At 42.6% G+C, this 17,758-nt stretch overlaps 1 protein-coding gene across 1 annotated transcript in view; it reads right to left on the bottom strand.

Annotated features, from left to right (window-relative positions):
- LOC121507039 (arf-GAP with GTPase, ANK repeat and PH domain-containing protein 1-like) overlaps positions 1-17,758 on the bottom strand; it is a 36,909-nt gene that overhangs the window by 15,158 nt on the left and 3,993 nt on the right. The window contains exons 3-13 of the mRNA XM_041783172.1: positions 8,455-8,510; positions 8,275-8,362; positions 6,285-6,370; positions 6,055-6,196; positions 5,839-5,973; positions 5,635-5,756; positions 5,277-5,438; positions 1,272-1,355; positions 893-997; positions 641-809; positions 64-192 (exon numbers count right to left, since the gene is read on the bottom strand). Of these exons, the coding sequence (XP_041639106.1) occupies positions 64-192; positions 641-809; positions 893-997; positions 1,272-1,355; positions 5,277-5,438; positions 5,635-5,756; positions 5,839-5,973; positions 6,055-6,196; positions 6,285-6,370; positions 8,275-8,362; positions 8,455-8,510 (1,278 nt within the window). The remainder of the gene's footprint in view (positions 1-63; positions 193-640; positions 810-892; positions 998-1,271; positions 1,356-5,276; positions 5,439-5,634; positions 5,757-5,838; positions 5,974-6,054; positions 6,197-6,284; positions 6,371-8,274; positions 8,363-8,454; positions 8,511-17,758) is intronic.

Genomic DNA, 17,758 nt, shown 5'->3' with positions numbered 1-17,758 from the left:
CAATTTAATAAACCATGTGTGTTTGAATATAATTATCAGCACAGCTAAGGGCTGCTTCCTCACCGACACTTTGAGCATGGTTAGACAGGGTGGAGGGGCATCGCTGCACTCCTCTGTTACTCCTCAGGAACAGTGCACCACCCAGGCCCTCCATCTCCTCCACCTGCAGGAGGCTGCTGGCGCTCACAGGGACTAAAGAGATGATAGCGAGTACAAAGTTATTAATAGACACACATATGTAAAACAGAGCTATTGATATTTCTATAAAGAAGAGAATCAGCATGAGCACCAGAGGACATTAAAGATGCAGAGCCCGACAAAAGAAGTCCTGCGGTCTTTCACACGCTCTTGTAAAACTTGTAAAATCCCTCAGGATGCTCTTTTGTTCTTTTCAGAGATTTTGCTAATCTTGCTATTTTTTTGTCCTCTCTGGTACAGATCCTTGACCCCTCTTTGAAGTTTTTTTAAATCTTAACATGCAAGAATCAGTGCTGCATTAACGCTGGATTCTACTTTTTAGCATTTTGCTTCTTTTCTGAAAGTAAGAAAATACTACTAACACTGTTTTTTCTATCTCTTTTAGTTTTGTTTTTCTACACATGCTCATATTTGGGGGAAGACTTTTATATCAATGATAAACCTGGGCTGACACCCTCAGGTCCTGGCACGTCTTTAACACGCCCATTGAGCCCAACAGGGAGTCCACAAGTGGGTGCGGCAGGTACAGCACGCGGCGGTCTCTTTCCTGGCACCTTCACTGTCACTCGCAGCAGGTCCATCTCTTTCCCTGGGGTGTTCAACATGTAGTCCTGATGAGCAAAACATTAGTTATTACAATCAGTCTCTCTAGCAGCATCATCATCCAGAGCTTTGTGCTAATACACTGACTCACATTGACACTGGAGTGATAGGACAGTATGCCGTCGTTGGTCAGTGTCACATACTTCTTCTTCCACTCTTTGTTCAGTGAGTTCCCACTGCGCTTCAGCAAGATACCCTGATGGAGATGACAAAACTGAGGAGTGAGAATTTATTGCAAACATCTCGTGTGTTCATCTTGCACATTTCAGCAGCATGACTGCTGGCTGCCAAAAAACACCCACTCTCCTTTTCATCAGGCCAATATGGGAGATCTAAACACTTCATCTCTCCACACAATGAAACTGCCTCCGCAGATTTCATTTCAACCAACTGCTCATGTGATATCCTCTGCACTGGGTCGTAACATGCATCATTATTGTTTCTACATCAACTGCAGACCTGCATCTTACCTGTTTGATGGGAATGCAGCGTCCACTGCCAAGATCACCCTTAAAGTCTGCACTCCTTCTGTTTGAGTCACTACCTCTGCGACCCTGTGCAGAGGAGACCAGACAGAATGAGTGCATTAGAGGACAAAAAATGGGGAAATCTGCAGAAAGATATAATTTAGGTGCAATATAGCTAACAAACTAAAAAACATTTGCAATAAAACTAGGGGGTTATTTACTGTAATAGCTGGTTTTGAATATGAGCAATATTTATAAAAAATGGTTTCTTATCAGTGTCATTCAGCCTCACATTTAGCATTCCAGCTTTTAATAAAGTTAAGTATATATAAGCTATAAATTTATTTATTTCTCTGCATAAGCAATGCTCCTGTTGCCATCAAAAAGTTAAATCTGCAGCATAGATGGGGACTCGAGACCGCGACTTGGACTCGAGTCGCACTCATCAGTGACTTGAGACTTGACTTGGACTTGTGTGCAAAAGACTTGAGACTCGACTCAGACCCATGATTTGGGACTCCTGCAATCTTCGGTTTTTCCATCATGATCTCTTGTCCCCCTGTCACTCTTTTCCCCTTTCCACCCCTTCCATTTGACGATTCGTGCGTCATTTACGCAGCACCAATGGCCACTCTCCTCTCTTCCTCATCTTCTTTCATGCTGCATAACAATGACACACAAACGCGACGCTCACCGACACATCTACTCTGAAATGCACAATAACATGTTGACTTCAGTCTGTCGAGGGCAAAAGTTACAGACAACCTAAACTCTTTTCTCCTGCATTAAAGCTCCCCTCTGACCACGGAGGATCAGCGTCTGCGCCGTTTGTTTGTGCGCTCCAGCTGTGTGTCTCTCTGTGCCGCCTGCATGAGCCATGGGAATGCACAATGTTTAAATGCTATTTGTTTAATATTCCCTTAATATCATATGTTTATGGGGAACAAATTGGTGTCCCAGTCCAGCTTCTTAGCAGTCTACTCCTTATCTCATCAGCACTCCCACTTTCTAGACCCCATAAGGTGGGATCCTATTCCTGCTGTCAGCCTCACTACCCCTTCAAGTACATGAAGTCATCACAGTGGAGTCTAATCGTCAAATACAATGTACATTTCTCTTTTATCAAAATTTGTAAAATCAATCATTGTTTAACTTGTATTATGTCTTTTGATTGAAGTGGGTATATCTTAATTTATGTCCCCCATTTTATTGGACCCATCCAGCTGAGGAAATGCAGTCTGTGTTAGACTGCTACTGTATATTTATTGCACCTACAAATTGGCTTTTTGTGTTTGCACATCGAGTACCAACTTCTTATGCTTGACTTCAAGTAGTAGGATAATGAAATCATGATGAGGAAAGAAAGATGACCGAGAGTAGTGCCAGCAGTTCTGTTCATGCCACAACAAAGGCAATAACAAGCACTAGCCAAATGAAAGTTGTTGCAATCCCAAGAAAAAACTGCAACATACTACACACTGATGAGCATCAGAGGGAATCAAAAAGTGGGTTTACTTTATGGAGAATAAAAACTAAGTGGGTATACTCTGTGTACTCGCATATACCCTGCACTACACTGCTGCTTATAATGGTCTATTTGCCCCTCTAAATAAATATTTCATAAAAATGCAGCTAACAAGATATTATGAATCAGGCAGTTAAAATTAAGTGATGAAACTGCTTGGCGCTGTGTGATAAAAGCCAATCAGCATTTACATTCCTGGAGTAGCTGAATTGCATCAGAAATTACTGAACCAACCTCCATGCAAAAACAAGTGATTTGAAGGTTTCTACTTACAAGGAGAGAGCTGACTAAATGCAACTTTTACTTTGAATAAATATACATCATCAGAAAACCTTATCCCTCTTCACTGTGAGTAAATCACATTTAAAGGTCTCCTTTTTTCAGACTTATGCTGCAGAAATGAGCATGAGTAAAGCTGCTGTACGTTAAATCAGTTATGGGCAATATAATTTGTCTTTTTGACAAAAAAAAAAAAAAAAGAAAAAAAAACTTTGTCAAAGTGAATATATATTTCTACAAAGTAATATCAATGAAACAAAAATATGTAATGTAACATAATTGACTGCATAAATATTCACCTTCTTTGGGTAAGTATTTAAGAGTCACCTTTGCCACAGCACTAAGTCTGTGTGGATAGGTCTCAATCAGGCTTGCACATCTGGATACTGCAACTTTACTCTATTCTTTTTTGCATAAACTGCTCAAGCTCTGTCAGATTGCACAGCAATCAGGTGTGAACAGAAACTGAACAGCCCTTTTCAAGTCCAGCCACAAATTCTCTACTTGGTTGTGGTCTGGGCTTTGACTCGGTCACCCCAGAACATTCACCTTGTTATCTTTAAACCATTTCTGTGCAGCTTTTGCTGTTTGCTTCAGGTCATCGTCTTGCTGGAAAATAAATCTTCTCCCAAGCCATAGTTCTCTTGCAGACTGAATAAGATTGTCCTCCAGGATTTTTCTATATTTGGCAAAATTCATTTTACCCTCTACTTTTACAGCCTTCCAGTGCCAACTGCTGAGAAACATCCCCACAGCATGATGCTGCCACCATCATGCTTCACAGCAGGGATGGTGTGTTTGTGGTGATGTGCAGTGTCTGCCATTAGTGTCTTGTCTGATGGCCACAAAACATCATTTTGGTGTCATCAGACTAAAGAACTTTCTTCTACTTGACCATGGAGTCTTCTACATGCCTTTTGGTGAACTCTAGTCCAGATTTAATATGAGTTTTCTTCAACAGTGGCTTAAACTTCGCCACTCCCCCATAGAGCTTTGACTGGCGATGAACCCAGGCAACAGTTGTTGCATGCAGTCTCTCCCATTTCACCTGCTGAAGCTTGCAACTCCTTCAGAGTAATCATAGGTGTTTTTGGACGGTCTCACTAGTCTCCTTGCACGGTCACTCAGTTTGTGAGAATGGCCTAAAGAAAGGTTCAGTACCTTGGAATACTTTTCATTAACCATTTCAAGTTTCTTGGAGTGTTGTTGTCTTCATTGTGTAATGGTAGCCAGGAATACTGATTTACCAGTGACTTGCCCCTTCAGACACAGGTGTTACTGTCTACATTTAAGACACACTCACTGCACTCAGGTGATCCCCGTTTCATTAACTGTAAGACTACTAGCACCAGTTAGCTGGACCTCTGTTGAAATAGCTCAGTCACTTTAAAGAGGGTAAAAATGATTGTGTTTTTGTTTAACTGACATGACTGACTGTCTAAAAGCCCTATTATACTGACCATGATTAATTTATAAAATCAATAAAAGGGCAAAGCATCCAGGAGGTTGAATACTTTTCATAGGCACTGGTCATTCTGCAGTTTAACTGAGACTCAAAGAGTGAAAAGACCTACTCCTTTCTGTCAGTTTCTCTGTTCATATCATAATTGGAGTGGATTTAGGGTTTATAGGATTATAATATGGAAAAGAAAAGGCAGCGTTTATGTTGCACATAAATGGAAGGAAATCTTGTCTGGAAGTTGTTTCATGCTAGCCTCTGGTTTTACTGGAACTACAGAAAAATGTACAGTATAATCTTTTCCTGAGGCATATAGTATGTAACAGACTATGATAGACAATGATTGCCAACATTTTTTGTTTGGAGATTGATGTTCTGTAATCTCTAAATAAAACATAAAATACTGGGTATTCTGACACAGCCTGCGTTTTTGTTTTTCCTTATTTTACCCTCACCTTGATTGAAGTGTGTAATTTCTGTCAAAATAAAGCCAAACCCAAACCACAGTCTGAAGGAGATGAATACGTTGTTTGGAAAGAGTCAAATTTTATACTTGGACTGAAGTGCAACCCTGGGCTCTTCTTCCAGATAAAGTTTGTCATTAAGAGCCAATAATCCTTAAAAGTAGGCCTACACCGAGGTTTAATGAGTTTTTAGAGAAATGGAAAAAGATATAAAGCTAAAAGGATAAAAAATAAAAGGGTTCTAAAGCAGATTAAAAATCAATAATTTGACCAGTATGCACCGCAAATCTTGGGGCACGTCTCCGTGTGGCACTGCGGACTGTCCCAGGCGTGGCCCCTTCCTGTTTTTCCCCTCTGGCTGCCTTTCCGATCTCTTTATGGCTGATCACAGGAGTGGAGGGAAGCGATGAGGAGTAATCACTGCTCTGACCGCCGTTACTGGCCTGAAGAGAGGAAGGAGATGGAGCAGGAGAGGGAGGAGGCGATGAAGCGATAATTGAGCAGAAAAGGGAGATAATTGAGTTTATTACACGAGTGTGCTCGAAAAACAGCGTGACAGCAACTCAGAAATAAATGATATGCTCAAGGCATGTAAATGGTGCATTATGGGGCCATTTTTGGACTGTGTGAAAGCGTTACCTGTCCTGGAAACACACCCGACACTGGGGTGGAGCCTCCAGAATGACTAGGAGAGTTTGGGAGAGATTTACAAGCAGCCAGAAGAGCAGCTTGTTTCTTGGCTGCCATGATCTTCTGAGCAGCTGTGGAACAAAGAAACTTGACATAAGCAGCCACATATCACCGTTATATCTGTATCTTCAACAGCAGAGCTCTAACTCATACCATCAGTGAAGACTCTGTTCACATTCAGGCCGTATGTGGCACAGGTTTCATAATAAGTGCAGCGCCTCACGTCTGAGCACAGCTGCCGAGCCCTGGCATCATCGATTACTCTGGGGTTGGTGCTGCTGATCTTATCTACAAAAATACACAAATGCAACACAAGTCTTCCTCTGTTATCATTTCAATCAAAGTATGTGTTGTATGTGAGATTCTTACCCTGAGTGCCGACTACTATGAAAGCTATCTCTGATACAGGCCGGTGCATGGCGAGCTGGTGATAGATCTTGTAAACTTCCTGAAAGCTAGACTCATTTTCCAAACTGAAGACCAAAATCACTGCATCCACCCAAGATGCAAACTGTATAGGAGCAAAAAGATGGAGAGTAACACTTCAAATACACATAAGCAAAGCTAATTTTAGTAAGTTAAATCAGTTTCCAACCAACCTGAGCATCTGGGAGTTCTGTTTCTTCTCTGATAATCATCAGGTGGCTCTGTCCATCTACCAGTACATCCTTGATGTACTGTCGCCCTGTATGTACACAGTAGGAGGACACAAATGTGGTCACTTATTACATTAATAGTATTCCTTGGATCTAAAACCCTTGTGGTCAATAAACAAGTCAAATTACATGATTTAATCACACCAGGGTAGAAGACAGAGAAATGTCTGCCCTGACCTTTTTCAATCCATAAAAATGTCAATATGTTAGAAATTCACCATTTTCCTTTGACATCACACCCAGGGTGGGAGACTCGAAAGCTCATAACAAAATCTGTCAACTTTTTATAATAAATAATTCCATGGAAAAAAACAATAGTTAGCAAATCCAGAGCAATATAGGCCATATTTCAGCATAAAACGACTCATTTCATATCCTATTAGAAAGCCTTCGAGTGGCATTCATAGAGGGTTACAAGCGTCCATTGTTCCACACTCACAACTTGAACGTTGGCAGAGGTTTTTAAATATTACACATCAAATATTAAATACGTACACCATAAGAAATGAGCAATAAAGCTCTACAGTGCCTGCCCACTTTTTTGGTGCTCCAGCTTCCTCAAGTACAATTCACCATTCAAATCTTACATAGACATTTCACAAAATCCTCATTACAGCATTTTTAGTGCATGAATCAAGCTAACCAGCTACCTGAAAAGTCATGGCAATTAAACATTTGACTCGGCGTTAAAACTGTGTTCCAAAACAGAGAAAAAGTCAGGGGTACAAGATTGTATTTATTTGTTTGTGATGATGAAAGAACTACACATCCCACAATCCATTTGGAGTCATTTTATTCATTGTTAGGTAGTTATTCAAGCTTTACTATACATGTCCTGTTTTCTACACTTATCTTTATTGTAGTGTTTATATTTCAAATGATAATTTTGATATATATTTTAGCTTGTTTATAAATTGCTTCATACTATGGCGGCATGTATCATTGTTATCAACAGTTAAAAATCTTTCGTTAGTGGACACAGTTGACATTTCCATGGTTACTGGGAACCCCGCAATCAGAGATGTCACTGTGACACTAAAGGATTGTGGGTATTGTGGTGTTTTTGTTTGACATCTTGATTAAACCCAGGGTTTTTCCTGGCTCATATTGAGGCAGCAGTGGTACCATTCTGATCATGTGTACCCCGACTTTTCTAGGGGCGTCCGGGGGCATGCTCTCCTAGGAGAAAATTTTTTACATTTTAAAGGTAATTACATTAATTTAGTAAACTTTGAGCATGAAATTAAGAGGCTAAATGTACTGAAAATGTTTTTCTTTTCATAAGTTTGTGCTTTCATTTTGAACGGTTTCCTTGTCTGACCTGATAAAGGTTTTAATGATACAAGTGTTGTGCCTACAAAGCTGTGTACTACATGGAAATTTGATTTCCTTGAGGAGAATTATCACAGCCATGAATGTATTAATAAAGAGCAACAGATATGATTTTTGATTTTTATTTTCCCAATATTAGATTCATGTAACTTTTATTTTATGATAAGATTACTCAGTTAAAGAAAATGAACATAATTTACCTGAAATTCCTTTTTCTTGATTGAACTCTACTAGATGTAGCAAGCTAGCAGATGCTAATGTAGGCTAGCATGCCAGCTTGCTAACAGAACAACATCCGCTAAGACACCAAACAGTCACAACTAGTATTAGCGTTCACCCAAATATTTAGAGCACAGTACTGCTGGCTAACATCATACCCATCCCTTTATCTAATACCATCAAATTGTAAGGAGGTTGTTGCTAACATTAGCTGTTGTCTTACATTAGCTCAGTGATCATCCAAAGCAGATTTGTAGATTCCCCAACATATTAAAACATTTTAGCTCTCCACACTCAGCTTACTTTAAAGGAAAATGGCCGCGCTACGAGAAGGCGTATGGTAGTTGTGTGAAGAAATAAAATTAAAAGTTGAGAAACAAACCCTCAGCGTTCTCCAGCTGCAGGTAACTCCCTGTTAAGTGTCTATGGACCAGAGCGGACTTCCCACTGCACAGACCTCCCAAAACACCCTGCAGAGCACACAGAAACAAACATACTCAATAAAAATATCTATTGAACAATATACAGGGGTTTGTAACACATGATCTGTCCCAGTACTCACCAGGTGAAGCTCTTGTATTGTTTGGCTCAGAGTCCACTCTTGGCTTGTGCAAACAGCTGCAGGGAAGAAAATGGACGGCAAAAGATTTATTCCTGAAGGACCAAGCTTATTCTGTAAAGACTAAAAGCATTGGCAAAGTAACTTTTCAAACAAACTGACAGCTTCCAAAAATGCACTATAAATCAATACAATTTACATGAACCTTCTTAGCTAACTGCTAGCTTGACAGTGGAGCTAACCAAAGTGGTGGTGGTGATGGTGGTGTTGGGGGGGGGGTTCAACTTTATCAGCCCAAAAAACAAAAAATTTAATAAAACAGGAATTAGTGTATGGCTATAGTGTATGAATATAGGTATTTTAATAAAATTAGAACTATTCTGGTTATGTAAAAAACCTTAACATGCTAACAGTGCTCCCTTTTTTAACTACATCAAACTCAAATGAGATACAAAGATTATGAACCTTCTTAGTTCACATTAGCTAGACAGCTAGAAGTAAGTGGTTAGCCCCTCAAAATTGAAAAAAACACCAACTTTATGAACCCAAAAACGATTTTGAATAACATGATTGATCCAAACTAGTCCTAAAACAGGAATTAGTGCATATCTTAAGTGCACGAGTATAGTATTTCGTCAAAAAAGATCATATCTGGTTAAGTGAAAAAGCCAAGCATGCCAAGAGTGCTTACTTCTGAGCTACACTATGCCCAAATGATTCACAATTATCATGAACCTTCTAAGCTTACATTAGCTAGACAGCTAGTTGTACAACCAAAGTGGTTAACCCCACCCAACTGACAAAAAGACACTAATGGAAGTTACAAAGGTAACTATGGTTCTGTGAATTCCTGGGTGACTGCCAGTGGCAGTAAACAAAGTGGATATGTCTCCTCGCACTCTGTGTAGGTAGAGATCCGATGTAAACAAAGTCACAAGACAGAACTGCTGCACAGATCTCTGAAAGCAACACCCCCCTCATTGCTGCCCAAGATGTAGCCACCCCCCTGGTGGAATGGCAGATAACATCTGAAGGAGCAGGCCTACCCGGAGCCTCATATGCCTGCTTAATGGCCTCAACAACCCAGTGGGAGAGCCTATGCTTAGACAACACATGCCCCTTATTCTGCCCACTGTAGCAGACAAGCAGCTGCTCTGAGCACCTGAAGCTTTGTGTAGCCTCAATGTATAGATGCAGTGCCCGCATGGGACACAGCAAATTGGCCTTTTCCTCCAGCTCCGCCCTAAACGGAGGAGGACAGTAAGCCTCTAGTTCTATGGCCTGATTAATATGACTAGGGGACAAAACCTTTGGCAGAAAAATTAAGTTGGGCCACAGTGTCAAGCCAGAGTAGTCTGTCTTCCACAAAAGGCATGTGGGACTAATGGAGAAATCGTGGAGTTCACTTACACATTTGGCTGTCGTAATTGCCAAAGAGAAAAGCAGTCTTAAATGTAGGGCTGACAGTTTCAATTCGATTGGTCGATTGTTTGGTTGAAAAGCTTTTTTTAGACCAAGATCAATCTGGTCGGTGATCCCCCACGCCCCCCTCCCCAAAGACGCTGGTCAGGGGGAAGACGCGTAGTGTGCAGCTGGCTGATAGAGAGATGTGCTGCAGCAGGGGACGAGGAGCAATGCAACTCTAGGAATTACAGGTAGAGAAGCACACAAAAGTAGAAGAGTGTGATATTTTCTGATACTTTACAGCACTTTACAGCCTCAAAAAGATACTGCAAGTAGCAAAGAACATCTTGCACAGAACAAGATACTGGGTCCAACCCTCTGTCCATGCACCATGAAGAAAATGCAGACAAACAATTCCTGTATACTATCCTCATAGAAGGAGCCCTTGCATTATGCAGTGTTTCCTGAATCAAGGGTTCAAGGTCAGTTAAAAGTGACCGCTCCCTCTCAGTGGCCACACCCATAGCTGAAGGAGGCCCGGAGACAGATGCCACACCCTTCCATCCAACTGGGACAGGAGGTCTGTCCTCACTGGGTGCTGCCAGGGATCTTCCTCCAACAGACTGAGGAGTGTTGAAAACCATATCCTCGACAGCCACCAGGAGGATCCTGTGGCCAGACAACCTCACCCTGTGAAGCACTAGCATTATCAAGGGGATCGGGGGAAATGCAGACAGACGTCCTCTCAGCCAAGCATTGGCGAGGGCGTCCATCCGCAGTGGAGCACTGGTGTCTGCCAAAGAGAACCATGGGGGCAATGTGTTGTGCTCTCTGAAGCAAACAGGTCCACCTGTGCCTCCCCATACCGACCCCAGATCAACTGCACCACCTGAGGGTGCAACCTCCACCCGCCGGGGGGTAGCCTTTTGCTTGAGAGGTAAACTGCCACCCCATTTGATCTGCCTGGAACATGAATTGCCCTTAGGGAGGCCAGCCAAGAATAAGCCCACTTTAACAACCTCTGGGCTTCTCTCAGAAACCTCAGTGACCTGGTTCCCCCCTGATGGTTCACATGAAACACAGCTGAGGTGCTGTCTGTTGGGATAAGCACATGCTTGCCCCTGAGAAAGGGGGAGAAGTGCCTGAGCGCCAAGTGGACAGTGCAGAGTTCCACTGTATTGATGTGCTGCCCCCTCCGCTGAGGGCCCCAGACCCCCTGAACTGTCCTCTTCCACCATATTGCCCCCCAATTATGGGGCGAGGCATCTGTTGTCACTACCTCCCGCCTTGACGGAACCAAGCCAAGAGAAACCCTGTGAAGAAGAAAAGTGCTCTTCCACCACCAGTGAAGATGAGTTAGACACCTGTGAGTGACCTTGACCTTGACCCACCTGTGCAGTCGAGGGTCCAAGTTAGGCTGTTGTACCACCTCCGCAGGTGATGCAGATGCAGCAGCCCCAGAGGTGTGATCGCCAAAGCAGCTGTCAGCATCCCCAACAGCCTGAGCCACATCTGGGCAGTCAGACGTGCCAAAAGGCTGAAGGACCTCAGTAGGCTCTGGATCTTGCCCACACACTCCACTGTCTGGCGTGCCATCATAGACACTGAGTCCAGGGACAAGCCCGTGAAGGAGGTCTGTTGGGTCGGGGTCAGTGAGCTCTTCTCCCTGTTCACTGTCATACCCAGGGCCTGGACATGAGCGAGAACCTTTGATGTTGCCTACTCTGCCTCCCGACGTGAGGGAGCCCAGATGAGCCAGTCGTTGAGGTAGGGGAAAATTTTTTATTCCGGTCAGGCTAAGTGATGTTAAGGCTGCCTTTGTGCATCTTGTGAAGATGAAAGGGGCCAACGACAGGCCAAATGGAAGGTCGACAAATTGATATGCTTGGCCCTGAAAGGCGAAGAAACTTTCTGTGGTCTGGCTGAATGGGAACGTGAAAGTAGGCATCCTTCAAGTGTATGGAGGTGAACCATTCTCTTGGAGTAATGACCTGAAGGACATCAACCGAGCAAAGCATTCAGAACGATAGAACCTTCAGGTATCTGTTCAGCCGCCTTAGGTCTAGAATAGGCTGAAGACAGCCGTCTTACTTGGGTACCAGAAAATACGTGGAGTAGATCCCATCATTCTGTGTATGTGGATAGACTGGGGTAATAGCCTTTTTGTCAGGGAGGGTGGCTATCTCCTGTGACAAACATTGTGCCTTCAGGGGATCTGTGACCAAAGACACCCTGACCCCTGAGGGTGGAGGGGGCCAGCGGCGGAACTGCAACTTGTAACCCTAGGAGATTGTTTTTAAAACCCATACCCATGCCATTAAGTTTTGACAGGTTGAGGGTCCCGGGCACCCTGCTTCTTGAAGCGCTGACCTGGAGGGCCCATGGCTCCTCTACCATGACTGCCCCAGCCTTCTGATGCCTGGCTGGACTGCATCTGTGCTCAAACAACTGTTCCGGCACAACTGGGAGCTTCCGCAGCACCTGTCTACAGTCATCTGACATCGGCGGCAGCCAAACCTGACGTCGCGTGACAACCAGAGTGGTTCACATCAGATGACCAAGCTCCCTGGTCATCAGAATGCTTGGAGTAATGCATCACTGACATCCCCAAGCTCTCTGCCATCATGCTCTGGTTGCAGCATCTGGTACTGGGCGAGAAGGAGCACTGAAAGTTAGTTCCCCATACGAGCCATCCAGGCCGCTTAGGCTTTTGTAAGAAGGCTGTCTGTGACCCTGCACTGTGGCCTTGGACAGCAAACCTTATCTTTTAGTGCCTCATCTGGAGAAAGAACCAGAGAGGCGATGCATTGGTTCACAGGGGGCATATAGTCCAAGCCATGCTCCCCTGCATTGCACATGGAGACCAGGGTCGGAGAGTTTCTGCCATGGTGGGCAGCTGCCCTTGGATTAGCCCAGCTGAAAGAATGGGTTACTAACCAGGCTCTGAGCCGCCAGTGTATCATCCAGCCCAATCCTGGCCAGGGCTGCATGTAGTGTTGCTCGCAATGAGCAGACTCCCTTCCCTGGCTCAGCGCTAAGAGAGCTCCTTTGGGAAGTCTCTGAGCCATCCTTGGCCTCTACACCTCCTGGAACCGATCCAGGAAGGGGTCCTCCCTGGGCTTAACATGGTCTCCTGTCCGCCCTGAAACTCAAGAGTTTGACGCCCTTGTTGACATCGCCACCTGCCGCAGCCTTTCCTCTCTCACTGCCAGAGGCAAAATGCTGCAGTTGATACAGGGGTCTGAGAGGGCGTCCCTCAGGTGACCCACACCCAGACACTTGGGGCACAAATCATGGCCATCCTCAACATGCAGTTGAGCTTCACAAGAAGTACAGGCCATCCTACAAACTATAGGGTGACGCTAGGAAATCTGAGCGGGAGCTGTGACTATCTGCCACTGAACACGATCAGAACCTCTAGCACTTACATCGTATAATACCACTCAGTCAGAAAAAATATAGTTAGGAAGGCTAACGTAGCCTGCTGCTAACCTGTCCAGCTAAAGAAAGTGTATACAGCCAGGTAATCTGAGCAGGAAATGTGACTGTTAACCACAAAATGCGACCAGAACTTCCAGCACACACCTTAAATTACCACTCTGTCGGACACGGACAGCGCAGGATAATGTAACCTGCCGCTAACCGGTCCACTGAAGCGTGTATGCAGCCAGGTAATCCAAGCATGAGCTCTGACTATGAGCCACCGAACGTGATCAAAACCTCCAGCCACTTAACAATATTATCTAGCAAACAACGCTAGACGAGAGACGTACTAACCGCACTCCGTCTAGCACCGGAGGAATTAGCTACCACAACTGTTCACAACAGTACGTCTAGCTAGGGAGCTAAAACCTCCAGACAGGAAAGGCAGGATAGCTTGACAGCCCCCGCCTTGGAGGGCAATAATTTGCACTCCGACCACATGTCACAGGCAGACTGTCAAACACCAAACAACACAAAGCTGCTAACCTTTTTGGACCTGCAGAATTAAGAACCATAATATAGACCTTATGGAGCGATTAACCAGTGATTGACAAGCAGCTAACAGCGAGAAGATCAAAGAGGCCAGAAGTAGGCTAACACGTGCAATTTATAGCAGAGGTGGTCAGGTACCATACATGTCACTCACGTGACTTTGTTTACATTAGGTCTGGACCTGCATGGAGTGCGAGGAGACACATTCACTTTGTTTACTGCCACTGGTAGTCAGGAAGGAATGAAACAGAACAATACCAAAACTACTCTTTTTTTAATATGATGGATCCAAACTAACTCCTAACACAGGAATGAGTGCATGTCTCAAATGCATGAAGATCGGTTATTCTTTTAAACAAAAAAGATCATATCTGGTTACAGGAAAAAGCTTAACATGCTAACAGTGCTCCCTTTTTGATCTACACTACACTCAAATGACACAAAAGCCTCTAAAAACTGCTGAAGAAAAACTTAATGAAGCACTAAATGTCAACATTTGTCCAGTTTTCAAAAATACCCTCTGTTGGTGGAGGGGGTAGGACCCTCTGAGGGTTGTTAAACTATAAGGGGGGTGATCAAAAGTCCAAAGAAAATTTTAAGACAATTTCAAGTGGCATATTTTACCCACTGTTGCAAAAAATGATGACCTGACTTTACAATGAAATCATTGCCTTAAGATGAGATTTATGGTTTACCTAAAGTAGGCCCATGTGTAAATCCTTAAGTTTGCTCACAACAGCAGTAATGTTGGGATCTACTGGTCTTTAAAGAATCACTTAGACAGCACTGTGTGTAATTAAATGTGATATGTCTACTCTGTGCTGCAGTGTATACACAGAAATCATTTGTATTCTGGTACTGACCTTACAATAAATCACACGGGCAATATGAAATAATATTATGGTTTTTAGGCTTTTATGTTTGTTGTTGTTAGCAGCATAATACTCTTTAACCACTTCCAGGATCGGCAGGTGTCCCAAGTTACTAGCACTGTTATTTTTAGGATTGTGAGCTGGACAGCTGGAAACCTCTGCCTTATACCCTAAAATGTTAGGGGTGTTCCTGCAAAATTGTCACTTGAGACTGTGAGCCTGCTATTGATATCTAGCTGCCTGACCGTCTTACTGCCTTGGGAGCAGAGTGAGACTGCAGAAATGAAGCCCCAGAAATTCATTGAAGTGTACAATTATGCAAGTCTACACAGTTTTGTAAGTATGCCAGATATCTTCAGTTTAGCATAATGCTGTTAGACACACCACATTTAGGCCTGTTATTGGACTAGCCTCCTAGCAAGTAATTCATTTATTTATTTATAGTATAAATGTATACAAACGATTGAGGCAGCTGTGGTGGTAGAATTCATCTTGTTTCCATGACAGTTTTTCTAATTTCATGGATTTTATGGTCAGTATCTCTTAGAATATGTCACTTGCTGCTCTGCTCTAAACATCGGGTTTAAAGACTTCTGAAAGGAAATTTCACATTGGACACAGGTCAAATAAACTAAAATTAAAATAACATGTCAATACTTTTTTTAAAAATTCATTGTGCAGTTTATATATAGCGAACAGAAAACTACTGACTGTCAGAGAGTACTGAAGATAAATGCTGTCAAATGACTCAGCATCATATGTAGGTTGAGGCAGACGGCAGTATCTCCAGGGATTAGGCAGACTCATTCCTCAGAGCATACTTTATGGTCTTTGAATTGCATCATCTTACTAAATCAGAACATAAAATCAAGACAAATGCTTCCAGAAAAGAAAGAGAAGTGTACTTTGTCAAATCTAAACCACTCTCTATCCTACATAATGCCTCATATTCATTTTAAATTGCTAAAATGATCTATTACCTAACAGTATATTTAAAAAAATATCAATAATAGATTTGTGTTTGTCTTTGTTTTCCGGCTTTGGTGATAAAGACTCACACTTGGCAGTGACAATATGATAGCTGAGTGTTAATATTAAAAAGCTACACTATGTTCCAAGTGTCAGAGTGATAAATAGTTGCAAGATTAAGACCAAATATATCTGCTTCACTGCTGCACTGTGATCCCCCAGCTGTGCATGTTTGTTTGTTGTGTAGCTGTCGGTGTAGAAAGTCACACTTTATCAGATTTGGCACTGATACACCTAAATAATGAATGTGGTAGGCAGAGGAAGTATTTATGCTGCTGCAGCACTGCAACAACGGTTAAAACTGATTCTTAATCTGAGTTTTATTCTTTAATTTTTGGTCTAATTTTATTCTAAGGATATGAAAATATTTAAGCTGCACAATTTACGGTCAATCAGTGTGCATTTGCTTTCATATTCAGCTTGTAGATTCAGATTGTAATTTATGACCAAATATCCCTGCAGTTCGCATGCTTTTTTGTGAAAGAAGTTTAAATAAAACATATAGAACAAAATAATCCTTAAAACATCAGATCTCCTCTATAAAAGATATATTTTAAATTCAAAGGCTTATAAAATGACTCCCTTAGAAAATCTGCACTTAACATTCAGCTTTGAGTGCCTTAGCTTTAACCTCAGTAGGATTGCAGCTGAGGGGCCTCTGTGAATGGAGATTCAATAAAACAGACACACACAATGATGAAGGACACCACACGCACATCTGCAGATATGAGGCTGAGCAGAGAAAGACAAATGACTGCCAGTGAGGACACATGCACACAGAAACACTCTGGATAATGCTGTGAACGAGATGTAAATCTGTGTAGGAATCATGACACACAATCTAAGACTGCTGGATCACGTTGCGCCCGGGCGGAGTCACAGTCGTTGGCTGGCTCTATGGGGACACAGATTCTAACTTTAAGATATCCCCCTCAACCCCATGTTTTGGCGATCCCCACGCCCCTACACTCCCCTCCATCGACAGCGTCACACCACAGACCAAATAGCATCTCTCATGGCTTGCTGTTGCCATGGCAACTCCATTTTCCAGAAGCCTCCAGCCGGGGTCTCTATACAATAAACCGTCTCTCATGGATACAGCGACGAGTGTGAGAGGCACTGAGACACAATGTCCACCTGTACACACATGATGCTGGAAAACATCCCTCATACTTTCACAGTACAGATAAATATTTTCTGTTTAAACTTCAATCTAACGTCAATATTACTGATGCCATAATATTGACTATGTTGCTTGCAAGCACTTAAACACAATAATGCTTTGAGGAATGAATGGGCTCCATTTGAAGGCTGATTAACTCCACGCACAGAGCAGGAAGTGACAGGTTCCCGCTCTCCTCACCATGAACACAGCTCTGTGTATCCCCAACCTTAATTATTCATGTCCCACTTACTCCTGACAAATTATTCAGAGAGTACTCCCATACCACAGCCTCTGTCAAAGACCAGTTTTATTAGATATCAATAAAGATTAAAGATTGAGTAGTTTCTTTTATATCATAGGGAGAAGACTGCATATTTCATAAAGCGTTTTCATGTTTTTTTGATAACTGAACCCTTTTTTGTTTGTTTTCAGTGTCAGTGTTTGGGGAAACATTGAGTACATTAGTTAAATTACTCTGACATCATCATAAAAATTTAAACTTTGGCAGTGACAGTATTTTAATCCTTTTATCTTGTATTGTGTACAGTGAAGGCAAAAAAGAACAAGTTGTTCTTTTATTTTAAAGTTTGCCTGCAAAATCAGAAAGGTTGAGTCTTTGTCTTTAGTAAAAGTTATGATGTATTATTGGTCCTGAAACCTTTTCACTTAAATCTCAAGATAATCCAGTCACTTTAAGAAAAACCTACTGAAAGACTGTGAGATCTTGAGAAAAGCTCAAGCTTTTGTCGAAGACAATACGATACGGTACAAAGCGATGCAACGCAATACCCCACCAAAGAAAAAAAATAATAATACAGTAAATCAGGATAGGATAGGGCAGGATAGGACAGGATAGGACAGG

The sequence above is a fragment of the Cheilinus undulatus genome, linkage group 3 (genome assembly GCF_018320785.1).
Source record: "Cheilinus undulatus linkage group 3, ASM1832078v1, whole genome shotgun sequence".
Classification (NCBI taxonomy): Eukaryota; Metazoa; Chordata; class Actinopteri; order Labriformes; family Labridae; genus Cheilinus; species Cheilinus undulatus.
The sequence above is the reverse complement of the archived record's forward strand: the minus strand, read 5'-3'. Positions and strand labels throughout refer to the sequence as shown.